Source organism: Chanodichthys erythropterus, chromosome 4 (genome assembly GCF_024489055.1).
Source record: "Chanodichthys erythropterus isolate Z2021 chromosome 4, ASM2448905v1, whole genome shotgun sequence".
NCBI lineage: Eukaryota > Metazoa > Chordata > Actinopteri > Cypriniformes > Xenocyprididae > Chanodichthys > Chanodichthys erythropterus.
In genome coordinates, this window is record NC_090224.1 from 37,468,888 (window position 1) to 37,495,807 (window position 26,920).

The 26,920-nt window shown below is 37.3% G+C and overlaps 1 protein-coding gene across 5 annotated transcripts in view; it reads right to left on the reverse strand.

The window, feature by feature from the left end:
* tab2 (TGF-beta activated kinase 1 (MAP3K7) binding protein 2) overlaps nucleotides 1-25,564 on the reverse strand; it is a 33,143-nt gene extending 7,579 nt beyond the window's left edge. For 2 of the 5 annotated variants that reach the window (XM_067384885.1, XM_067384882.1), the window contains exons 1-5: nucleotides 25,305-25,564; nucleotides 7,702-7,870; nucleotides 7,328-7,387; nucleotides 2,770-4,354; nucleotides 426-586 (exon numbers count right to left, since the gene is read on the reverse strand). In XM_067384885.1, the coding sequence (XP_067240986.1) occupies nucleotides 426-586; nucleotides 2,770-4,354; nucleotides 7,328-7,387; nucleotides 7,702-7,803 (1,908 nt within the window). In that variant the 5' untranslated portion in view covers nucleotides 7,804-7,870; nucleotides 25,305-25,564. Of the gene's footprint in view, nucleotides 1-425; nucleotides 587-2,769; nucleotides 4,355-7,327; nucleotides 7,388-7,701; nucleotides 7,871-24,751; nucleotides 24,861-25,304 lie in introns of all 5 variants that reach the window. The other 3 variants (XM_067384887.1, XM_067384884.1, XM_067384883.1) reach the window with 2 other exon arrangements.
* Between the last annotated feature and the right edge of the window lie 1,356 nt (nucleotides 25,565-26,920).

Below are 26,920 nucleotides of genomic sequence, written 5' to 3' on the forward strand. Positions count from 1 at the left end.
CTTCTACCTAGTGGCGTAACAATGTAACTGCACTGAATAACAGCCTGTCTAGAACATGCAGAGACAGGCAGTGCTGATACTATTGGGAAATATCAACAGTCTTAGAAAATGAGGATGGGTACTAACAGTTACAGAACTGTAGGGCTTACGTTGCTGTGCGGACCCTTATTTTGACATTCTGTTCTTGTTTTCCCACTATTTATTTTCGGGTTCATAGGTTACTGACTATGTCCTTGTTTGTTGCAATAGTTATGTATTAGTTTCAAGTGTCTAGTTTACTTTCCTTTGTTCTATCCCAAGTTTTTCAGTTTTTAAACTGATAATAATCGCAATACCGAGTCACTTAAAATCAATGCAAGGGAAATTCCTGCACCACGACAGCACTAGTTAGTGTGCAAGAGAAATTAAAAGGTACAATAACGTACAGATGGTATCTGACAGACTGAGTTGGAGCGCTGCAGTCGTCTCCTTGTGAGGTCATTTTCCATCTCGTTGACTTCTTCTTTCAGCTTCTCCAGCTTTCTCTTCTTCAGCTCTAATTCATGCCACAATCTCTCCATGCGTGCTCTCTGATGCACTAGCAAAGCTGCAAATTCACATAAATCATTATCAGACATGTGCAAAATTTCATGTACAAAACTGATCACAATCATTGGATTAACTATAAAGAGTACTACATTTCAATTAGCAGTCATTAGAGAAGACTGTCTGCTTAATATCTGCTAACACTTTATGGCTGCATTTACACTGCATGGTTCAATTGACCCAATTCCGATTTTCCCCCCATGTGGTACAGATGGGATAGGCAGGAAAAAATGATTCTGATATTCTCCAATTGGTTTCAGGCCTCATTAATGTGTGGAAATAAATCTGATATGAAGCGGATACGTGCATTTACACTTGCAGTTTAAGCGGACAGATCGGATATTCCCCTGTCCCATTGTACTTCACTGAAAAAAGTGACTTGTTTGAAACATTTCACAGTGCAGATATATCTATAACAAATGAAACATATCTAGTTGACTAGTAAGAGTATTAATTTAGTTTGTTTGTGTTAAATAAAAGGCGATTTGGTGAAACGCTGAAATGTTTTGCTTTTAAAATCATGCCGAGTGCTCGATTCTGCTGTTGTCAGTGATGGCGGCTTGTGCACAGACACGTGCTTCAGTCCCGTTGTGGAGACTCCCTATTCGTTCCAGTGAAACCACAAAATAAAATGCACACAAACATGTCCCTGCCCTTGATATACAATCACTGAAGAATGCATTTGGTTTTAATGATTAACAAAAACCTATAAAAGGGCAGATTCAAACCTTGAACCTCTGACATGCGTAACAAAAGTTCTACCACCTGACTATTATTCGTCTCGTACACATCCCGCGATTTCTTGATATCATAATGCAATTTTTGGTTCATTTTGCAAAGTGTAGTGTAAATGCAGATATCAGATATGGGTCACTTTTAAAAGAAGTAAGTGGGTTGTCAAAAAAAAAAAAAAAAAAATTGGATGCGTCAAAAAAATTGGAATTGGCCATCAAGACCTGCATTGTAAATGAGGCCTATTTTGATGACATTCCACTGACTATCAGTAATCTTTGCAAATACAAATCAACTAATTCTACTAACCCTAATAGTCTGTGTGTTCACACCGCCGGCGGCGAGAGTGTCAAAGTGACGCTAGTCATTAATTTTCAATGAGAGCCGGCAGCGAGCTCTTGGACGGTGAGAGCATCGAGGAGAGTTGAAATCAGGTTAACTTTATGGTACTGAGCTATGACGCGGTTCGACGGCAACCAATTGGAATGTAGAGGTCCTCGCTTGAGAGGCTTCTGATTGGTTGACGCGACTTGTCATTTACTTTGACCCTCCCGTCGGCGGCGGTTTGAACGAACAGTACAGCGTTGTTGGCAGGACGGCCAAGGCGACTGTTGACGCTCTCGCCGGCGGCGGTGTGAACGCACGTAACTCTCTAATGAACGTGTCTGGGGTGTCTGATTTACATTTTAAGTCAATGTAAACACACGTCTAGACGTCCTGCAACGCGAATCAAGCGTCTAGCGCGCTGCAAATCGGCCACTGACGTGTGAATTGAGCGTCTGACGCCCTAGTTGAAAAATCGGAACTTTGCCTAAAATTCACGCCGCGTTAACCAATCAGGGACTCTGCTTTGGTAGTAACATGTTTATGACGTGATCAGCGGTGGAGACCAGAACAAAGATAATAGTTGCTGTGTGTGGCCACCCATGATGTGGTGTCATATTTTTTCGGGACAGGAATAAAAAGGACCTTGCCTGAAAGAGGATAAGCGAAGAAATCGGATAATCTGGTTAGATGTTAAAACGCTTTGCATGATTTTAGCTGTTGATACTAGCCCACCTGCTAGCTAGCAAAAGCCGGCCGGCATAACCGAGTTAAATTGCCGCTACAGGTTTCCAACTGACGAGATGATGTGTTTATTCAGAGGATCTGTGCAGAAAGAGATAGAAGCCCCACCCATGACGCGAAATCGCGTCTGAACACACTTTGTTTAGACGCGCGAATAGAGCGAATTTGACGCATGTCTGACTTCAAAACGCGTCCAACTAGACGCGTCTGACGCGAATTTGACGCCCCAAACAGCATAATGAGAGTTAGTTGATGGTTGCAAAGTTACTTGTAGTTAGCAGAATGTCTAAAGTGGACTGTGAAAATAAAGCATGACCCACCATTCGCTAAGCATTTAAAAGAACAATCATGTGTCATACTATTCAATACCAGAGATGAACGTACCTTGTGTGTACGCAGCGTCGTCAGCACCCATGCTGAGTCTGCGAGGCTCTGAGCTTTTGTCCCGGTGAGGTGAAAGCGGGTCAGACTGGTACAGGGGATCCGGCTCTGCATAATGGTGATCGCCAGGTAGACTGAGCAGGTTAGTTGGCTCAAACGTTGGCGATACCACTCCAGGAGACACAGCTGGCGGTTTATTGGGGGAGACAGTGATTTTAAATGTGTATTTGGTGTTGGGCTGCGTTACCACCACACGAGGAGACGTGGCAGTCCCTCCAGCTCCCACAGAGGGACGAGATTTGGGTGGGTGGTGGTGTATATATGCAGGTCCCATGCTCACCTGGCTTCCTAAAGCCCGCAGACCAGCAGAATTCTGAAGCGTTGGATTGGCCGAGATATAGACTGTAGGCGGGTTCCTTCCCCCTCCATCATCAGCTGATGTGTTTGCAGAAATATAGAACTTGGGCTGTGAGCGAGGGGTGTTGGGAACAATGGCGCATTCGTCCGATGGGGTAGTAGCAGCAGCGGGTGGGGACGCAGAGATATACACTGTGGGCTGGCTGCGACTGAGCCCAGCACCTCCAATTGAGATCGGGGCAGAGGGACCCGTGCTGGCAGCCAGCGAAGATGACGATGGACAGGATGAAGATGTGGAGCTACAGGTGGCTCGTGGGGCAGAACCGGAACGCAGGAGCGTAGCGGTGGCCGTGCTCGAACCACCAGCTACCCTCTGTGGAGACTCCAACTTTATCTCAATTTGATTCTTCCGTGGCCCAGTTGAGATGTTCTGGATGTTATACTGGCTAAAGGAGGCAGCAGATGAGCATGAGGAAGGCGAGGGTGACGAAGAGGATGCCTGTGACACCACAGCCGAGGGGATGGAAGGAGCCTGGGTGTTGGTAGGTGAACTTATAGGCATGTATACATGTGAGGTTTGATGCTGGCTGCCGCTCCACGAACTCTGGGAAGCTGCAGGATGAGTGATCTGATAGATCTGCTGGGCAGGCTGGGAGGTGGGACTGTACTGCGCTCGTCCTTGTACCTGTCGCGTTGAGCCTGGCTGGGTCACGTATGGGCGAATATAGATGGAGTTTGGACTGTTCAGACCCGACTGAGGCCCTCCATGTATGTGCAGGGAGGTAGGTGTATTTCGGCCGGTGTTGGGCGCGAGCGTCACTGTGATTGGGTTGAAGCGCGGAGTTGGCGGTGGTCCGTGACCTTTGCCCCCAACCTGGTAAAGGCCAAGATGCTGAGGAGGCTGCGGCTTACGAGTGGACTCCATGGCAGTGAATGCACTGAGGCTTGTGGGCGTGTGTGTAGGCACAGACGGCGTTTCAGGCTGATAGAACTCAGAGAGGGGAGACAGTACGTTTAAAGGCCCATCGTTCACACTGGGGGTGAGAGTCCTGCTGCCATTCATCCTTACTACATCTCGCTGCACTGCACCATGGGTATTCTGAGAGACGCCGAGGTTGAGTTGGGTCATGTGATTGCGAAGATCTGTCAAACTCTGGCTGCCTTCACTATACAAAAAACCAGGACTCACCTTGGCCAGGTACTCGCAACATGCAGCCAAATCGTTCTTATTCTGAGGAAAGAAGAGACAAATTTTTCAGCTTCAGGTATCTATGGGGTGGAAGCTAAATTTAAAGTTAAACCTCTGGGATAAGATGCCCCACCCGTCAGATTTGGGTGCAACAGACCCCAGTGGCATGTTGTTGCTGCTCATTTTATTATTTAATTTAATAATAGAGTTGGGAACCAAGAACCGGTTTTAGTGTTTTTAGAAAGTATAATTATATATATATATATATATGAAGAGTTTGGTTCCAAAACGCAATAACTCCATTTTGATTAATTTGAGTAAAAAGGTGTTTTCTTTACCAAGAAAGTGGCAAGATGAAAACCACTATTTTCTGTTTCAAACTTTCACATAGCATCTTTTGGTTATAAAAACATTAAAAATTCAAATCTACATTTTGATTTTAAAAAGTTTATTATAAAAACTTATTATTTTTTTCCCAAAATGCAATAAATCCATGACTTTTTTTCCCAAAATGCAATTAATCCATCAATATAAAAGTTATTTTTCAAATTGAAAATACACAACAAAGCAAGTTTATTCACATATATGACTGAGTCTACACTTTGCCAATATTTATTTTATATACAGGCATTTTACTAAAAATACATTCAGCCGTTGCTCCCAAAATGAATTCAACGGATCATCTTGTTAATGTTATAAAATATTTGTCATCACCGATTAAAGAGTATCTGGCGCCACCGCACGGCTAAATAAACACATTTGTCGAGTACATTGGTATTAAAACGGCTTTTTAAAAAAGCCTTAAATGTTTACAGTGGGTGGAATGGTGCGCTGTGATTGGTTGAGCGGATATATCACGTTCTGCAGAAAAAGGAGACTGGCGTTTGTCGCGTTTTGGAAAGAAAGGGAGAAAACATGACAGAATAACATGACGGATATCACATTTTGCGCAAAATTGATAAATGACTTTTCAATACCGACCAGATACAATACTGATTTTGGCGGAAACTCAATTTTTTTTAAAATGGCGTTTAGGAACCAAACTCATATATATATATATATATATATATATATACACACACACACAAGTTTCTGTTCTGAAAACGCTTCTGGTGTGACGGGTAGGCGAAGTGTGTGGAGTGTATCCTTTAATAGAGACGTCTCACCTCCCGAACATTATAGTAATAAATGTACTGAACAGCCCTCGTGCTACTCGTATACGTCAGATATCAATGCAGAGAGAGAGCACAAAACTGCATGGTTAATCTTTAAAAGATTGCGTTCTCGATTTCATCACCCACATGATCTAATTCCTAAATGACAAAGATTCGCCTGTGTATATTAAACCTCTGACAAAAATAAAATTGTGACATTCAAATCTGCGTTCGCACTGCCACTGATCTAGAGAGCAGTTGTCATGTTTAGATAAACAATTTAATCTTTTCAAACACCCAGTGTCATAATTTCTGTTGCAAATATTCCACTTATCACAGAAGTATACAAAAGTTTATTATTCAGATATAAACGCTGACGTCTACATTACCGATCAAAATAAAATAAAAACCTTTTGAAAGTTACTCTGTGCTTCAAATAATGACTATTGATTGCATTGTTACCCCAACAAATTACTGTTAAAAATGTATCTATCACTTAATCATTCTTTCAGAAACAAGTGAAGTCTTTACGAATTTAACTTACAAAAATATTCTGTTTGTATGTTCACGCATCTTACAAAGGTGTTGAATTTGTGGAAACACTTTACAATAAGGTTCATTTGTTAACATTAGTGTATCAACTAACATGAACTAACCATGAGCAATGCATTTGTTACTGTACTAGTTAATCTTTATTAACCTTAGTTAATAAAAACTCAGCTGTTCATAGCTGGTTCATGTTAGTTCACAGTGCATTAACTAATGTTAACAAATACAACTATTGATTTTAATAATGTATTAGTAAATACTGAAATTAACATTAACAAAGATTAATAAATGCCAGAGAAATGCAGTTTATTATTATTTCATGTTAATGTAGTTAACTAATGAACCTTATTGTAAAGTGTTCCCTACTTTGTTGAGATTAGCAGTCTGTTAAACTCATTTTACAAGTATAATAAACACAAAAAGGACTGTTTGAGTTGAGTAGTGTGTATTTATTTCCCCTTACTACTATCTTTTATTGGTCGTTTAATAATTTTAAAGGAATCGGAATCGCTAATTTTCTTTAAATTTCTTACAATTCCCAACCCTATTTAATAATAATTATGATTCATGAAGTTAATAATTCCATGAATTAGATGTACATTTCAAACATCTTACTCCACAGGTCAACTGAATAACATCAGTCAGTGAGTATGAATGTATGTGTATTGAATGTATACTGCACTCCAAATAACATGAATGATGCATCTGTAGTGCATTTGGAAGCGAAAATAATGAAATACGCCTGAAACTGCACATTGCAAGCGTAGACATACTGAGCACAACCCTAGGTTTCCCACAGTGAATGCAGTCTGTGATTGCCCTAGTAATTTGTTTAGACATTTCCGATCTTTAGGACATTTAGATACTTGAGTATTTTTTGTGGAATTGGCAGCAAGCGGAGAATGGCTGTCTGTCATAAATGTCATTGTAGAGCTGTGGTTTAAAAAAAATTAAAGTCAGAATCAGTTATATAATTTTTAAGAATTGATGGAAAATTGTGGCAGAAAAGAAAATGTGATGCAAAGAATTTTTTCTCCTACTGCCAATTCAGATATATTTTATATATTCTGCAGAAAATCTGATAAAAGCTGGAAAGTTTACCCTGGGGGACATCTTTCCCCAGTAGTGATTTTCAATTTTGTTCTATAATAAATTAATTGGCAAATGTTTCAATTTATTTGCCTTAAAATACATATTGGATGAATAACCCCAGTTTGGGAATCAATGCTTTAGATAAAAGCATCTGCTAAATTAAAGCAAATGCAAAAAAAACCTAAAATGCAAATGTAGTGTGAAATTTGATTTTATTCACCAGGAACTGGCTAGATTGTGGAACGGCGTCTCTACATGACAGGTGGTTTGAAGGGAGGGGCTGTAAAATAACAGGGGTTAGTGACATCAGCGTAAAGTTGTGTCTGTACAACATGCATTGATGAATTTTGCGCAATTACACCAAGTATTGTATTAAGACAATAAACTGGGTCACTTTTTATTTCATATTAACTTAATAGTTATGAGACAAATTATGCTGGGTCGCCAAAAGACAATTTTCGACATGTGAGACGAATTTCAAAAGGATGTACAGAGTACTTAGGCTTACAGAAACACATTTGATGATAATCCTTGTATAATTTGCACACAGGACACAGCCTTTCTAGATGGGCAAGCGGAGTATGTCTAACTCACCTGTAGGACACACTCACACACCACGTCCTCTGGAACCTCTGGAAACTTTTGCTGCAGGTGGTGCAGAACCTGGTTGTCAATCTGCTGGTTTCCCTGTGCCATTCGTCTACTGCCAAAACAGAACGGACCTGACCTCAGCACGCACGCTAGCGTACTATCTTAGCATCTTCTGCATAAAAATAAAAGAGAACACAAAAATGCATATTTGTGAGACTAACCAAATGAAAAGCAGTAGAAATTTGGGACAGATGTAATCCAATATATTAATCAAACACTTCAGGAAAGATCAAATCAACAATAGCCACTAATATCATACTGTGCTGATTTTGCCAGTTTTCCCAAAACTTAAATCCAGTACATTTCAGATGTTTTGTAATGAGACCGCAGTGTGAACATATCGGAAATTCATGCGATTTTTTTACATCACTTGAGATCAACATTTGTGGCGGATCACACTATTAATAAATGCATAATCACTTACTTTACTTCAGTTCACTTTCATACGACAGCACGTTGTGTTTGTTATCAAGTCCGTGATTTTCCCGCAGACTTGTGTTACGTTTTCACTGTTGCTGAGGGTCGTTTTGCAACTTCGTAGGTTGAATCGACCGCACTAACGCGATATTTAAGCCCCCGAATGCAATTGGGCTAGCTTTGGACTAGTTTTGAGAAGCAATTGAGTGGACTTTGTTGTAAAAACCTGTTTGTATCATTCTTTTGTGCATGCAGGCCAGTTCAGAACCATGATCTGTTCACACTGGAAATCTAATATTGGCCACATTTAAAAAACAATGTGAACAGCTCTACACAGAAATATCAGATCTGAGCAAAAATCGGAATTGAGCAGTGTGAATGTAGCCTAAATGTACTGGGATTACAAAACTTCCCAAGACAGTTTGTGCACCAGGCTATTCCAGTTTTATTATAATTAACATTGGCAACCTTCCCAAAGAGATTCTGCAACTGTCTGAGAATGGAATGCAGAAACAATAAAACTGAAAACTACAGAAAAGCCCTCTTTGGACTACAACAAACACAGTTTCGCAAAACTTTATTTTATAAAAGAGTTAAAGGAGAACTATCACTGAATTAATGCTGAACAATTTAGAAAAAAAAAAAAAAAAAGCAAGGCTATCAAATACATGATTACAGTTACTTAAAGTTGCTCAAAAAAAATCACAATGTAGTTGATGGTTTGAAACATCAAGGATGGCCATGGCACAGGATGGGTTCACAACACATAAGAGGCTGCAATGGTGTTCTCCAGAACAGATGCATAAATCATCAACAACAGTGTGATTAAAGTGTAAACAACTTATTTAAGTCAACATCTCACTAGCTGACATGAAACAAGTAGATTTTGGTCAGGGATATCACATAGGATGTTTGTGTTGAAATATCGCCCTCTCCTGTCAGATGTCTGCTACTGTTAATGCACATCTGCAGCTCAACTCAAACTCTGTGCTTTACTTTCAGACATTTGTATGAGACAAAATATAAAATATAGTTAGTAACTGCACTTAATTAGCCTAGTTTCTCTTCACGCCCCTTCCCCAGAGCTGGTGCCACTGCTCTCATATGTTAGTCAAAGAAAAACTTCCTGAAAAACTTTTTTAATTTGTATCTTTATTCTGTTGTATTTATTTGTCCTATTGCTTGTAATGTGCTTTTTTGTTATAAACGTATTACTGACTGTTTATTAGCCTTCAATAAGCTTGCTTAGTGAGTGATGCAGAATATTAGCTCATGTAAATTGACACCTAATTGATAACTTCTATTGAAAAACTATGATTAATCTCCTACGCAGTTGGGAAAGCAGGGTTTTCTGTGAAGCTGCCAGTATGAGAAAAAACGGCTTCACACTGCATGGCAAAACTAATTTCATCTATTAGCCCAGGGACTATTCCACTGCCTTAGTTCTTGCATGTATATAACTGTTGTGCAATCTGTTTTGGAAAAAGAAAGAGGGAGGGACTCTAAAGGAGGGAGGACAAATTAAAAACAAGAGAAAAAAAAAAAAAAACGCCAATTCACTGTTTGCTCAATAGGAAATGTACAGTTTTCTACCCCAAGGCTAAAAAGGCCGTTTGAAACGCATCAAGAGTTGCAAAACACAAGCAATGCGATTTTTATATAGTGCCTCTAATGCTTGGCTGTTTGAGATACAGACGGCCCATCCATCCATCGCCCTCGGCAAAGCCACAGCTCAACGAAACGAACTGCTGCCTGTCTGCCACACCCAAACAATGAACACACAACAGACTGAACGAAAAATATGCGCATCCCAAAATTGTTGTTGTAGACCAGGTCCAAAATTAACTAAATAAGGCAAACATGAGAAAATTGAGAAAAAATTTTTTATTGGCGAGTAAATAAAACGTGGTTAATAAGAAAAGGCATAAGGAACGGTTTAAGCCAAATTGTAAGAATGATTATCTGATGTCCGCTGAGATATATAAATCAAAGTCATAAACTTCCTACTAAAGCAATCATCTGCCGCAACTTGTACATGTTCAAACCACTTTTACCTTAGTGGAAATTTTATCGGAAAAGTTCACACAAGTGTGCAATATTTGTTGTACTGAGCCTCCAACAATAAAATTGTCTGGTTTGCGCTTGTTCATATAATGGCAGTGAATGGTGCCAAGGTTATATTTTATTTGCATTTAGCATAGTTCTCTGTCTGCTATCTATGAGCTTATTACAAAAAGGTATTGTCTGCAAACTCAACAAATGGAGTTCATGCATTGCTTTGAGCAATGTTTGTGTTGATTAGTACACCTCTCATCAGGTATGCATGTCTTCAAGTTTAGGGTGAATAAGACCATAAAGCATGTCAAATGTTGCCAAACAATCTGAAGTTAGTAGGTGTCACCAGTATTTTTTTTTTTTAATGGGATCACATTCGGTGCTTAACTCCAATACCTGCAGAGACAGATTTAAGCAGTACATATGGCACCCTTGCATTTTTTTTTATCAATATCTATAGCTGAAGTCTCATGAATGGTGAATATACACACCCTCGTTACAATGACAGCCAATATGAACAGCTGGTTTGTCTTGTAGTGTGATTTTTTTTTTTTTTTTAGTGTGACTCAGTGTTACTTTTGACTATCAAAGATATTTTGCTTAGTGAAGTCCTTAGATCTGATCTGTTCAGTTTTTGTGTTTTTGTTGGCCATCAGGCAAAATGAATAATAAAAAGTGATTCCAATTCCCTTAGAGAAAACTATCACTTTACCAAAAGAAATGTATCTGTGTTTATTTACCAAGCCAAGTGTTTGGTTTGGAAAATAATGTTCAACGCACACTGAGCCTATTGTTGTCAGTACTTTAAAACAAGAATCTAATGGCTGTGTGTGTAATGATGAAAACTGCCTGTCCAGGAATGTACAAAACAATGTTCTGTATTTTCAATTAGTTCTCAAACATATTTGGAAATATTTAAAAACAAGTGGTTTGTGTTTCACTTGATCAACATTCTGACATTAACACCCTTGTGTTATGTTGTGGGTCAATTTGACCTGTTTTGATTTTTGAGTTGACTGAAATGCTGGTTAACCTGTTTTTTTTTTTTCTTGACATTTTGTGACTTTCTCATTTAGGGTCATGAACATGCATGCAGACTTTCAACATGCTGATTAATTGTGAAATGTGCATACAGAAATTTTATACATTCTTACATACATTAGTAGGTCAGTTTGATGCATTTAGGCAGCTGTAAAAAATAGAAAAGTTATTTTAAATTGCAACAATATTTCACAATATAACTGTTTTTACTGTATTTTTTATTAAATAAATGCAACCTTGGTAAGCAGAAAAGACTTTTTTCAAGAACTTCTGACAGGTACTGTACAAGTTCGGATATTTTTGTGGTAATAAAAATAGACCTAAGCAAATACCTAAGCCTTTAAAATGACTTACAAAAAAAGTTATATATATATATACACACACACATACAGTGCTTCCCACACATAGACTTTACTTGGGCAGGCCGCCCACGTATAATAACGGCCGCCCAAGTATATTTGGAGACACATTTTTGCTTTTATTATTTTTATCCTCTTATACTTTTATATCCGCGCAAGATAATGAAACCATCCATGATCGATAAACTAGTAGTTTCATACCTGCTCGTTATGTGTGCGTCAGAACGGTTTACTCCTGCTGACATTCCCACAGGCGCTGCATTTTGCAAAGTCACAAGGGGGCGCTGTTGCGCGTTCTACAAGCTCATGCAACAACGCTTCAGTCTGCTTCAAAGTGATTATCAATCAATGAAAAGCGCAGATTTATGCCAAACGATTGCTAATGAACTCAAGTTGATGAATTATTACAAAGTCTACTTCATGGCCTTTATATAAAATGTTTTAGACGATTGTAAGAATCTGAAGGATCAGCCTGCAATAGTACCGACATTTCAAAATAAGAGTCCCAGTGCATTTCGGGCTTGTTTATAATTAAAAGTCACACGCTAAGTTTTTTTCTTTTGGGCATTATTGGTATTTTGGTTACACGATAAATTGTATTTAATTTGATTTCCATTTAATTCATAGTAAATTATTGTAGTTTCTCCCACAGGAAGAAAAGACTAAGAACATTATTTGACACACATATTATTCATTTTATAAATTTTACTAGTAGAATCTGTGTCCCATTCACTGAGAGAGACACTATATGACAGCAAGGAGAACATAGGAAAATGTGAACCATTTAAATGCCGTAATTTTGCATAATTTACAATGCATAATATTAGTATGTAATTAAATGTAATATGCTATGTAATTAAAATTCATTTCAATTAATAAAAATACTATTAAAAATCACACATTATTTGTTTGTCACATGTAGTGCCGTGGGTAATAGGAGGATTTTTCGCCTGGCTACCACCGCAAGTATATTTCAAACCTGTGGGAAGCACTGGTATATTTTATATATATATATATATATATATATATATATACACGTTTATATATATGTGTGTGCGTGTGTGTAACTGAGGCAATAATATTTGGTTCAAATAGAGTATTAAAAGCAAGTGAATCGCAACCTTTGGTAATTCACAATAGCACTATGCTATAGTATAGTTTTGAATGGTTTTAATACATCGTGCAGCCTTAGAAAATGGTCTAATAGTGTGGTTTGTTGATTCTCGCCTGTGGAATGCACCACTTCCAGTATTTTGCTGGTTGCTCAATATGGTAAATTGCACTCAAGGATTTTTTTTTTTTTTTTTTTTTTTTAAATCGAGTACTCGAATTTAAACGAGGAACCATGACAGCCCTTGTTACTGTGGACACTTCAAAATACCATGAATTATACATTATTATGAATTTAGATCTTGAGAACACATTTAAGAACGCACTGATAGTAATGTTGTGAACTGAGAACCGGTTCTTATACATTAGTATGTACTTTCTGTACAAAATAAAAAGTAATTTTTTGGCAAAAACATGGAAATACCTTTTCCGTTTTTATCCTATTGTTTACGAGATTTATTTGTTGCTCAGTGTCGTTGGGGGTTTGGTTCTTGTGCTGCTGTAGACTGCATTTGTAATAACTGAAGTCATCTGGTGAAGTGATAATGAACTGTAATGCAGTCAAGACCTGCCTGGAACTACTATCCATATTGTTACCTTGAATTAAAACTACTCATATCATGAAATAATATCACCCACCCCTACAATGATGCATTATAATGTAGCTTTAGCACAAAGAGCTCTGACTGCATTGTGTGGTTGTGTTTACTGCATGAGCAGCTATATCTGACTAGCATGGCGACGGGTGTTAAACAGTGCTGTACACTTCTAGTCTCTATATTTGGCTGTCATGGTGTAGTCAGTTAAAGTCACTGCTGTACAGCCACAGTAAGTACATTTACATGCGCAGGTATATTTGAGCTACAGCAGGGTTGTGTATAATTGAGCTCGTCTACATCACATCTGTCTTTCGGAGCGAGCACACGGTGCTGAGGCCAACCGTAATCAAATAAACTCTGTAAACGCTGGACACAGCCAAGCTACAACTGCACGATTCACATCCGGACTAAGGTGTTCATAAAAAAAATAATGAACCACTGCTTCAGTCTGACTGTATTCCTAAACTCCCTGTGATTTCACAAACTTTACCAACTCTAAACTGGAAAAAATAAACATCCAGGCAGCAGAAGCTTGAGGCTTTGGCAGAGGACCGTTTTTGTAAAACTGCAATAAACACATGATGCTAAACTACAATTTGTCTCCAACATATTTATAACTACGTAACACATATTCTTTGTGGAGCCTCTTTGGCATTCATTGTGCACAGCAGGATCAGAAATTAATGGGGGCTTGGGGCTAAAAGGGCATCAAATTAAAAAAAAAAAAAAGCCCCCCCAAATTCATGATAAGGGGAAGAAAATGTCCCCACACTATTAAACAAAACTATTAGCACAATATGATGTGAAAGAGAACTGAATTCAGTATCTGCACATGCGCAGAAAGGCTGTGTTTACAGTGCAAGTCTTAATGCACAGATCTGGGCAAGTATTCATAAAAAAAAAAAATTGGCTTAAGAGTTTCTTTAGCAGTGAAGAAAATGGACGAAATGCGAAGCGGGAGAAGAAATGTGTTGCACACAATGCATGACAGTGAGTTAATAAGACGCTACACATTAGATTGTGCAGGGATCATGTTTGTGATGATCTTATTATGGTGACACCTAACATCTCTGACAGCGCAGAAATGCCATAGCACCAGAAATGGAAGTAATCACTACGTTAACATATTTGGCAACTGGAAAAATGCAACTATGCAGCAGTGATGATTTGGCTTATAATAAGGATAAGGCTTATAATAGACCCAACTAAAAGCGATCTTTATTTTCCTCCTTGGACAACAAACCAATCACAGTCTTCAAAAGACTGTCATACATAGTAATGGGGTCAGCACCGCCTCCTCACGAAGATAAAAGTTTTCATTTCCTCGCTCAGAGTTGCTCTCAGATCGGCTTGGAATCGCTCTTAAGCTAAGACTCCTACATAGATGTTTTTAAGCTAAATTAGGAGCTTTCTGAGAGGATTCTTAGAAGCTTTAAGAATATTATTATTCATGCATTCATGTCCCCTCTGAGCTGTATTAAACAGTCTGAGTAAATACATCTAAATGCCACTTCAGATCCAGCTCCTGTGATTCCTCTGCATTGTAAAGATGAATTTTGTTGATATAGAGGTCATTTGATTGGTATTACTCTAAATGAATTTGACTAAATGTAAGAATTTGACACACAAGATGATGCATACATTTAATTAGGTCAAAAAATGGCTTCATAAAGGTAAAAATGCCCATAAAAGGTAAATATCACCTTAAACTTATTGGAAAACAATTCCTGTCACTGTTGCAAACTAACCACCACACAGAATATGAAGAATAGCAAAAACTTTAGGAGTCAGCTGTCCACGGCAGTCCTAAACCTGCCAAGGTACCAACACAAACACATTCAGCAAAATATCATCTAATTATCGTTATCGTTATGTCACAGAAAATAATTAGATATTTTTTGTCAGTATCACACATCCAAGTAAACACAGCTGGTTAGGCCTTAAGAAAAATAGTTAGGGGGAAAAAAATCTGTGTCAATCTGCTAGATCTGTGCATTAGGTAGTGAGCATCTCCTCAACTATAATTTGAAAATAAAACTTCAAATAGCTATGATTGTCAGAGCCGATAGCCTCGTGGGTAGCGCTCTGTGCTCCTCTGGTGCAGCTCGAGGTCCTTCGCCAATCTAGGGCCCTATAATTTCCGTGATCACGGAATTGCAGAATCCAGTCATAAAAACGGAATTTACTATATAACGCGGAATGTCACGGAATTTGTCAATTTTTTGACGAATGAATTAAAAGCAGGTCAGTACACGTAAATTAAATCGCGATATAGACTAGTGACTGAATATTAAACTGCAAAAAGACCATTTAAACATGAATCCTGCATGCCTGTGTGACTCTGAAATGAATGATGCGGAAGCGCTGAAGCACATGCGACGCTCGCGGTGTTTTCTTCCTCTGTCACCTCACTATATGAACACACAAATTCATCTCCAGAGCTGCTCTGAAAGTCACTTCATCAGCATATAGCCGCTTCGTTTGAGAAAACTACCATCATAAACACAGAGAAACTCAAAGCTCTGATAATTTAACAATAAATTATTAAAATATATTTTAAACAATAATCTCAGTGTTTCTTCCATGTTTTAATTTTAACAGTAAAGCTCTGTTGTGCAACACTGTTTGACAAAAAAGTTTAATTTCATGACTAAAAGATAAATTAAATGGTATGCGTTCATTTGATTGCCAGAAAAATTTAAATACACAACAGAACTTCTGAAGAAAAAAAACCCCATAAAAATATAATTAATTAATATTGTTGTTTTTAAGAATTCAATTAATTAGACATGCTTTTTGATTATTAAAATGGAATTAAAGGTGATAAAGAGGATCTTTTCGTCGACTGAGAAACCAAAGACTGTTACTGAGTTTTTGACATGAGCACATACGTAAGAATAACCCCCCTTCCTTTCGAAGGAACGCCTCCCAAAATTCGTGCACGAGTATAGGAACACGAGTGTTTACCACCGGCATTCGCTGTGTCGTGTTAGTGGATTCATTACATCGGACTCACCGCAGGTAACTCATAATCTGCAGTTGTTACTCCTGTCTCCTGACAAAAACATTGCATGCAGCGCCTGTGGAGTGTGGAAAGTTACTGGAGCGCGCAGCCGCGCTCGTCTCTCACAAGGAACGTCACGGCAGTGATTGACAAGCCAGAGGGCCAATCGTTTACGCGGTGCACCTAATAAATAGTCTTAAAGACAGTTTCAAGTAATATTGCAAAAATGTATAAAACAAAACATCCTCTTTAGCACCTTTAAACCATTAAAATGGAATCCAGAAAACAGAATTTGGTAAAAATAAAATTTGAGGGGAAAGAATAAAATGTAGGGCCCTAATTTTTTTTTTGTTAAACTTTTATTAAATTGTTGGTAAATTGGACGAGATTCATTATTTCAATAAATTAGACATGATTTTTGATCACTAAAACTTAATTTAACTATTAAAATGGAGTCAGAAAATAAATAAAACGGAAAAAAATGTAATCCAGAAAAATTAAAATGGAATTTGGAAAAAAATAAAACAGAATTTGGATTTTATAGGGCCCTACCAATCCCACTCTCCTCTCTCCACCCCGTGCTTTCCTGTCTGATCTGTATGCTGCCTTATTTAATAAAAGCAAAAAAATATAACTTTAAAAAATTAAATTAAATGTGAGTGATACAGACTCAAGCTGTTTACAATCAATACATATGATGCTGAGCTTTGTTATTTCACTCACGCTTACAGCTGGAGTTGTCAAAAGTATCGACTTCAGTACAAAGTTGGAACTGAAATTTTAAAAATGTGACGCTTTGAGCGCTGTTGAGCGGATTCGTAATCACCTCTAATTGGCCATTGTGTTCACGTGCTTAACATACATGTCTTTGATTGGCTACAATTATCAACACACGGGAGCGTTATAAAGCACACAGAAGTGTTTGAATTTGAAAGCGTTTTGAAAACGCTCACGTGTGCATCTGTGTAAGAGCTCGGTGAAGAGCGTCATTGATGAACACTTACAAGGTTTTTGAAGCACTGATCATTGAAGCCAATCACAGACATATTTGATGAGCATGTGAACACAATGGCCAATCAGAGGGGTTTACGAATCCACTCAACAGCGCTCAAAGCGTCACATTTTTTAAATTTCAGTACCGAAGTCAGTACTGCACTGAATCATATTGTGAAATAGCTCATTTATGCTGCCAAAACTGCAAGAATTTGCAATTTTACACAAAATCATAGCGAACCTGGCGCTCTGAAAAAAAGTCATTTTATAATTAATCCTGCAACAACTAATTGATAAAATCGTTAAGTAAGAGATAATGTGCATCTATGCCTCTCTGATTTCTGCTATGAGGAAAACATGAGGATGTAACATCAGAATCCAGTCATAAAAATTCTGAGTGGAATGTCACAGAATTTGGCAAAACTGAATGAATGAATAAATCAGATGCAGGGCTGCACACTTAATAAAATGGCGACATGGAGGAGTATTTGTGTGAATATAAAAGACTGTTCTGTAAATATGAAGTCTATCTCAGTTTGCTCTAATACACAAAATCAAAATGCACGTCATTCATGTCTGCATCTCACTATATGAATTTCATCTCCAGAGCTGCTCTGAGTCACTTCAGCACCATTTCATCAGAGAAAACTATTGGCAGATATACAGACAAACTCACAGCTCTTCACCACAACCCACCAAAATAAAAGTTCGGTTTATCTTGAAGAAATTAATGACGCAAATTATATTACCTACATACCGATCGATATACCCCGAATCAAATCGAATCTCTATCACAGAATTCTTTGACATCTGCAAATGTCGTATCACTGGCTTTGAGAATTGATATATCACATCGTATCATGATGAACCATTTTACTATGCTAATGAGGTGTTATGCATGGTTTTACCTGTGGTTATGACCTAAAAAAATGTATAATTCTATGGAAGACCAGTTTTGAAAACTGCAGGGGGACCTTTATGTATCTGTGACAAGTTACCAAAGGCTTCTCATTACAAATCAAGTGAAATTCTGTAAATATCTGTCCACAAAAACATTGGAAATTATGTGAATGCAAAAAAAATTGGATTTGGTGCACACTGAGTTAATAAATGCATTTTAAACTCACAGTGTGATGCACAGAATGAGCTGATCTGAGATGCTGAAAACTCGATCATGTGCTGCTCGGACGTAATGAACAAAGTACCATGCTTTGCTCTGATTAAAACAGTGCAAGCGAATATGTATACATATTTAACTAAATAGCGGTCTTTTGCAAATTGAAAAGTGCACTTAGCCATATTGCGATTTCAGTTTATGCTTGATTGACAGATGCTTTGCCAAAGCAATGGCACAAAACCCAATGTTAGAGATCTCTTGTGCCACAGTAGGTAATAAATAGGAAACACTGGACAGCAGCAAGCAAGCAGTCTTCACTGGCTTCTTTTGCTACTAACTGATATATCCTACATGCATGTTCTTGTAAGCGCAAAGCAAGAACCCTCTGCTATAGTCAAAGCTATGTAATTACATGCTAACAAAGATATAAACATGACTAAAAATGTTACAGCATGGGGCCAAGACACATTTCCTTTTGTTTTAAGCCACTTTCAAGTTTCGTCTACAGCATGTGTTGGGAATCATTCTGTTTGAAGATGAAAAGCCTTGGTGTCCTTGCTGATTACAGTACGTTTCAAAGACTTTCCCTCTCTATCTCTTATACTTAGCTTAAAATAATCATGATCACAATTATTGCTGCCATGATTAAAGGGATAGTTTACCTGAAAATGAAAATGCACCATTTACTAATGTCGACGCTATATGAAAAAAGTACTATTGTGTTTGCCTTTTATGAAAAAATTATTGGCTGATGCCAGTAATTAAAACACACCAAATATTAACCAATATATTGGTCAAACGCTTACTGTGCTGTGATATAATAAACATACAATCATATGACATATCAAACAGTCAATGCAAAAACATGTTCTGTGTAAACTATGTTTATCAGGACTCTTCTCTTGTAGGGCTGCACGATTAATTGTTACAGTTAAGCTAGTATTTGCAAATTGTGAAGCATCTATTATAGCATTTAATTTGGGGCTACTCATGTTGCACCGAAGGTTTCTTTGCTTGCAATGTGTTTTTTGCAGTGTCATGCAGTACAATCAATCAGAGATGTCCACTAAGTGCATGAATGTAATGGCCATTTCGAAGTGATTTTCAAAGATTGATATGCACTCATTTTTGTCGGCCCCTGTGATTTGGCGGAAGAAATATGCTCATGTGCGACCACTGGCACAGAAGAAATACCACTCAAAACACCAGAGTAAAACAACTTTCCATGTCAATTCAGCATTCTCACATATGCTCCTATAATATTTCAACAGGGGAAAGCCACTTCAAATTGACTCTTCATTAAAGAGGAGAGTTTGTGAGTGGGCAGTACTTTGTGTGCGGACAGTAAATCGAGCTGACTTTTGAGTGACCACTTCTAACTTCTTATTCAGACACATTGATAGTATGATGTCCATTGGGGATGGAACGACGTGCGTTATATTGCGGTACTTCTGCGAGACATATTTGGAGTTTCTGCTCAAGGGCGCCCTCCAGCTCACTCACTATTCTGTGTAAAAATTGGAATAATAATTAAAACTTTGAGGGAAACATATAATCAATGTTTTTCTCCAGTGTATAGTTTTTTTTCCCCACAGTGGATGCATAAGAGGCACATATTTAATATAAAATACATGGACTGATTGATTTTGCATACCTCCTAAAAAAATAAAGAAACTGTCACATTTTTTTCATAATAATATATTTTATAATAAATCCTTAGACCTTTCTTATTATTTATAGTCAATGTTCATGCTTGAAACCAGAAATAGTGGACATGCAGGTTTTCTTCACACAAAACCCTTAAACATTTAAAGCAGCTTTTTTCTGCCACTGTTCTAATTTGATTTATTTGAGAGACTTTAGTTTGAGTTTTGATTGCCCACATTAATATTTGTTTTGCCTTATGTCTGTTCTAGAGACATGTTACACTTTTTGATGAAGTTCTATTTGGTTTCCTTTGGAAATATATTTCAAATTCACACTGAATGCATTTATGTATGTAAAGCGTATCCGTGTGTGTCATGATCATCTGGCATCGAAATAGCAATATTGATCAAAGAAATCTAGATATTTTTTTTTTTTCAGCCCTAATACACAAATATGAAATGCTGGGTAAAACATGATTATACTTGTAAATATGAAACTAAACCAACAGTAGGTTTCGGCAAGTGACTTAGTGAGCAAGTCAGGTGTGTTGGAACAGTTTCAGATATTTTAAATGCGTATCGAAATATTAATATTTTTGACAACACTAGTGTCTAATTAGGTTTGTTGTTCTGAACATTTTTGTGGTTGTTCCCCAATGGTTTACTTTGGCCTTCAGGCTGATTTATGTAATATTGCACAAATCGGTCTTCTGTTCCAGATGTATACCACATTATTATTAATATTTCTTTTATTTTACTTATTTTCTTAGTTTTACTTATTTAAATGTTCTTTCTGTTCTCATGTGTATATGTATGTTCCAAGAGCTCATGAAGAAAACCACAACAAATTCCTTGTGTATTTGTGCACACCTGGCGAATAAAGTTCATTCTGATTCATACTTCTGCATCATACCTACACCATAGGCTATGCGTCTGTTTTCATTTATACTTCTGCGCCGTTGTCCGTGTCGACATGCAACATGCAGACAGCTGGTAGGCAGTGTCCGCGGTCATGTTGAGTATCAAAGCAAAAGCCGCAAATAGGCAACAAGTTTTGTTGCAGTTTTACGATGCAGGTCCCCTTGAAACTGAGCATTTTTTCATTCCTATGGACACCCGCTTATTTTGACCTGAGGGAGGGGTTCTAGCAGACCAATCACAGCGCTTGCCGTCTGCGTAGAATTGATGCGTTGTTACATTTTTGGAGATGTGCACATCAGGCTAGGCGTGCTACACACAGCCTACGCCGTAGCTACGGTGTACACTTGACGCAGAATTATAAATCAGCCTTTACAAGTTTAACAAATTGCAAACTTTGTTGCAGCATCCCATTTCGCATACTACCCGTCCTAAATAGTATTTGAAATTAAAATCCGGTCCTTGGCCAATCAATCGGTTCATCTCTATTTATTTATAATGTACCTTATGAAAAACTGAACATTTAGCCCACTTCGTAGAAGCCACAGAGATACATATTTTACATCACCATTCAGCCTACCTGGATAAATAGAGAGATAAATATACTATTGTAATTTTAGCACAAACCCCCAGCATTGTTTCATTTTACACTGTAATTGTAGTAATCAAAAACAGTGCCAAATGTTAGAGCAATGTGTGTTCATAAAGCACATAATAAACAGACTGAAAGCAAACCACACTCAATTACTTCCTGAAATGGAGTTTGTGTGGAGCAAGCACAAAATGTGAATCTCTTGAAATGACGGTATGCACAAACTGCTTGTGTGAAAAACAAACAAGAGTGCTTTCACTCTTCACTCTAAATACTATTTATTTTAATTTGAAGCCTTTTGCAGGTTAATAATTCACACAGAGCCACATTATTTTAACAGCGGGATTTTGATTTTTAATTTGATTAATTGTGTAGCCCTTGTACAGGCTATGTTTCGCATGGAATACTAGCCTACCACATGGTACTTTACTGTGCCTTCTGATCACACTTAAGACTTTTTAAGAAACCCTGCATAAAGTCACATTTATTTATATAGCGCTTTAATAATAGAAATTGTTTCAAAGAAGCTCCACAATAATACAAAGTAACAGAATTGATGATGCAAACTTAATTAGCAGCTCAACTGAAGACAATAGCGTCATTATTCAGCTCGAGTTAGTTCATACAATATTGCATGCAGTGTAGTGTGTTGTGAATTGCACATTTTGGCAACTATAGCAAGTCACTTGTGCAATACAGAAAACTACTACTAGGCACAATATATGTACAACTTCGAAATAATAAGTAGAATGCTATTACGAACACATCCATGAAGAAACAATAAAGTGAGATTTGTTATTTACTTCTGAAGTATTAATATAAAGGCAGTTTAGGTTTGTAAAATAATGGGGCGCATGCACTGTGATTAGGCATGTGCCGATATTCGGTTATACGATATATCACGATAATGAATATGCACGATATTGTTATTGTGGGAACTTCAAAATACTGTGAATAATTATTACAACATTATTAACATTTTTATAATACATTTTAAGAATACTTTCCCCATCAACCGTATAAAATGCACAACATCGCTGTATTCTGCGTCAAATGGACACACGCTCAGATGTTAACAAGAAGCACAGGGCGGAGCCAGTAAAGGAGATGCACTGAATGAAAGTACACACGTTCACTCTCTGACAGCAGAGGGCGCTGATCAAACAGCATAAATGCAGCGGTTACCCCGGAAAACTCATAAACAAATTACTGAACAGTAATTAAAATGCTATAAATAGTCAGTCAGCTTTTTTTATTCACAGTGTTGTTCATCACATCACCAAATACTTAATAGGCTATTTATTTTCAAACTTAATCATTTTTATATTTTAATCTGGACTACAACATTCCCTATAATGATTGAAAATGTTCTGATTATTTGTTATTGTTCAGTAACACTTAGGCTTCATTAGTTAACAACATGTTAATTCATCATTACCAAACTGGCAATGATTAAAAATACTAATAATGCATTTATTAATTTCTTAGTTTAATAACATTACTAAAATAAAGTTAACTATTTAATGGACCTGAGCTGAAACTAACAATGATCAGTATTTTTTTTAACTAACATTAACAAAAAATACCTTCTGTAACAAATGTAGCTATTGCTCAATCTTAATCTTAGTTAATGCAATAACTAACGTTAAATAACGAGACCTTATTGTAAAGTCTCACCTGCTGTTCTTTATAATTCTTTTGCACTTTAATCAGTTTGAAGCATTTAACTTTATAGCTTTTTTGTGAATTGTATTTCATTGTTCTTTTTGTTATAAGAAAAAGATTTCTTAAAACTATTATACTATGTATACTAGGGGTGTGACAAGATCTCGTCACGAGATCTCGCGAGATTAAATTGTGATGAGATTTCTCGTCGAGGCGAAATAGTGTGAGGGTGAAATTAGGAAAGAATATGCCACCGCTACGTTTACATTACGCCTCCACTGTCGTTTTGCTTTTTATAGAAATAAAAAAACATTTAATTCAGTTGGATAATGGTCGCTGCCACTCCCTATTCACAGAGTAGCTACGCACAAATTCAAACGCGATGTCAATACCACCCATTTTGAAAGCGGCTCCCTGATGCATGCAAATATCTTCCAGTATGAAAGCCATCTTAGGCTGGGCAGTGTAATTGTAAGCATCTCTCAGCTCTGTATCATGCTTAAAGAAAAATGTGGTCTCTATTTGCACTTTGAATATTGAGAGAGTGCTTTGATTATGGTATTTATTTTTACGGAAACACTTTACAATAAGGTTTCATTAGTTAACGTTAGTTAACTTTACATGAAGGAAGAACAATACTTCTACACCATTTTAGTTAATTTCAACATTTACTAATACATTGTTAAAATCAAAAGTTGTATTTGTTAACATTAATTAACATTAGCAAAGATTAATAAATACTGTAGCAAATCTATTGCTCATTGTTAGTTGATGTTGGTTAATACATTAATGTTAATAAATGGAGACCTTATTGTAAAGTGTTACCATTTTTATTTATACTCTTTATTTCTATGATCAGTTTGTAGAAAGGAGTTCAGTTAGGAGGTCAAAAGTTGTAGAAGCTCATAAATCATGTACAGTAAGGTCTGAAGAGACTAAAATCATACAGAAGAGAAGCCAGTTTGTGGCAAAATGTTTTACAGTACTTCAATATTGTTGTCTTTTAATGCATATGATAATTCGCACTCAGAAAGTAGAACTGAAATGACATTAATTACAAGATGATTACTTAAAACGTTTCAAATACACCTGCAGAAATCATGTATTTGATCTTTGAAAATCTCTTAAAAATAGTGTAAAAATCTCATCTTGTTCTCGTGAACTCAATCTCGTGAGCTACCCGTCTCGTCACACCCCTAATGTATACTATAAGACTTTTTTGCAATATATTTCAATATATACCATATACTGTGATAAAAGCTTCAGCAATTATCGCAACATGAAAATCTGATACTGTCACATGCCTAATTGTGATTGAAGTGTTATTAACATAATGCATACAAACATATGTAATGTTAAAGAGTTATAAGGCTTTTTGGATTAGTGAAAATGCTTTCAGGTACTTGCATCCCTGATGAAATGTGGTTCATTAAGTTACACTTTATATCTTATAAAACTTTGTAAAAAGAAAACTGACCCTGAGATTTATTTCCAAACGTTCTTCTTCAGCTATTCATGATTGGCAGAGCATTCATTTGTTTTGAAGGCCTGATAATCACCATAGTTTTGTTTCCTTTATAAGCCAACTGTAAAATAATAAATAAAAAATCGATCAATCACTGAAGCATTCAATCTATTTATTGTTAAAATGAGAAAACGAGCTGTTCAGCCTCATGTTAATGCAGGCTACATTTCAGAGGTATACTAACCTGAAACGTTTCCTCTAAACTACACAGAAAGCTCAGTAAGTTCACTAAATGTTAAACGTCAACAAACGGGTAAGATCAAAATAGAGCGAGAGAGTGAATCAAGCCGATCAGAGCGACCGGATGCAGGAGCGCGACAGGCTGAAGAACCTTTATCGCTTTTTCATCGCGTTTTAGCCTTTAAGGCGACGGAGGGTGTGTACTTACAATTACAGCAAGATCATAAAAGAGGAGAAACACAAAAAACGACTTTCAAACGAGTTGTTTGGCGTTTCTCTCGACTCCATAAACACTGAAAGGCCTAATCTCAAGCGTTTTTCTCACCGTGTCAGCCGCCGCTCCCCGGGCCGAGACGCCGCCGCGGAACTGCACTGGGCCGGGCTGCTGAACCCAGGCCCAACTCCGCTAAAGACAGCGATGAGGGGAGAACACCACCACCGCCTCCGCCGCCCGCTGGTTCTCAGACTCGGGATTCTTTTGACAGCTCTTCTGCTTTTCCCCCTCTGCTCCCCCTTATTTTCTCTCTTCCTTTCGCACTTCCAACAGATAAGAATCAAAATAGTGTCACACAATATGGCGGCCGTACGAGTAAGCGCCTATCGCGAGACTTCATAAGAAAAACGAACTTAGGAACCGTACTATGGAGAAGCATTAGCTCATGAATATTAACTCGGCATGTTCAAGTTGATACGTTAATTTCCTAGAATGCCGTTCAATAAAACATTAATATTAATGAGCAAATTCTTCAAAAAGTAAAAGAGTTGGCTAAATGAGGTATGCACTACGTAGACTTAAAGGATTAGTTCACTTTCAAATTAAAATTTCCTGATAATTTACTCACCCTAAGGTTTTTGATGAAAGCATTCCAGGATTGTTCTCCATATAGTGGACTTCAATGGACTCCAAACAATTGAAGGTCAAAATTACAGTTTTATTGCAGCTTCAAAGCGTTCTATGCGATCCCAGACGAGTCTTATCTAGAGAAACCATCGCTTATTTTCTAAAAAAAAAAAAAATTTTTATACATTTTAACTATAAATGCTCATCTTGAACTAGCTCTCTTCTTCTTCTCTATTAGAATTCCGGCAGTGTAGACGCTGCTAAGTGTATTACTGCCCTCCACAGGTCAAAGTTTGAACTAATTGTTATATACTTGCACAGTGGCGCCTGCAGTTGTACGGCTGTACGCACTGTGCTTACCATGAGAGGGTGCTAATTAATGCCGTTTTTATTTTTTACATTATATTTTTTAATTGATTATTAAAATCTATCTGCGTACACTCATTTTTTTCCACACATGAAAAATGACGTTACAGATAGTTAATGTTTAAAAACAGGCTCAAAATGAGTAAATGCTCTCTAAAACAGCTAAATTCGACTGAAACATTTGCAAAATGGCCTAAAACTATTGAGTAGGGATGGAGAAATGAAGCCTCTTAAATCTTTGAAGCTTTTCTCTAAATGTTTCGGGAAAGGTTTCTGATTTCAAAGTATCAAGAGAGTCAAAAACAGTGCCATCTTGTGGCAGGTCAAATTTACACCACCCATAAACTTGAGTGCGCAATTCCGTTTTTCTTTATCCATTAAGCACAAACAAAAGCCTGACAACGCTAAATGTGTTTATTTCAATCATATAATTCACATATTAAAGTTTGGCAATTAATAATTATATAATTATAATAATAATACCAATGCATACTGAGTTGTTTGAGGCAAGTAAATGTGCTGTTATTTTATTGTAAATACTGTTATATGTGCCAGAACATATGATGATATAGGCTACAGGCTTATATATTTAAAATGTTTAGTAAATGGACTTGAACTTCCATGGGATCAAACATTCTGACATGCAAAGTGAAGTATTTACTTGACTGGAAAAAATGCAAGGCTTCGTTTCTCTGAAAACAATAGGCTACGCACATTTCGGGACAAGTTGCTCA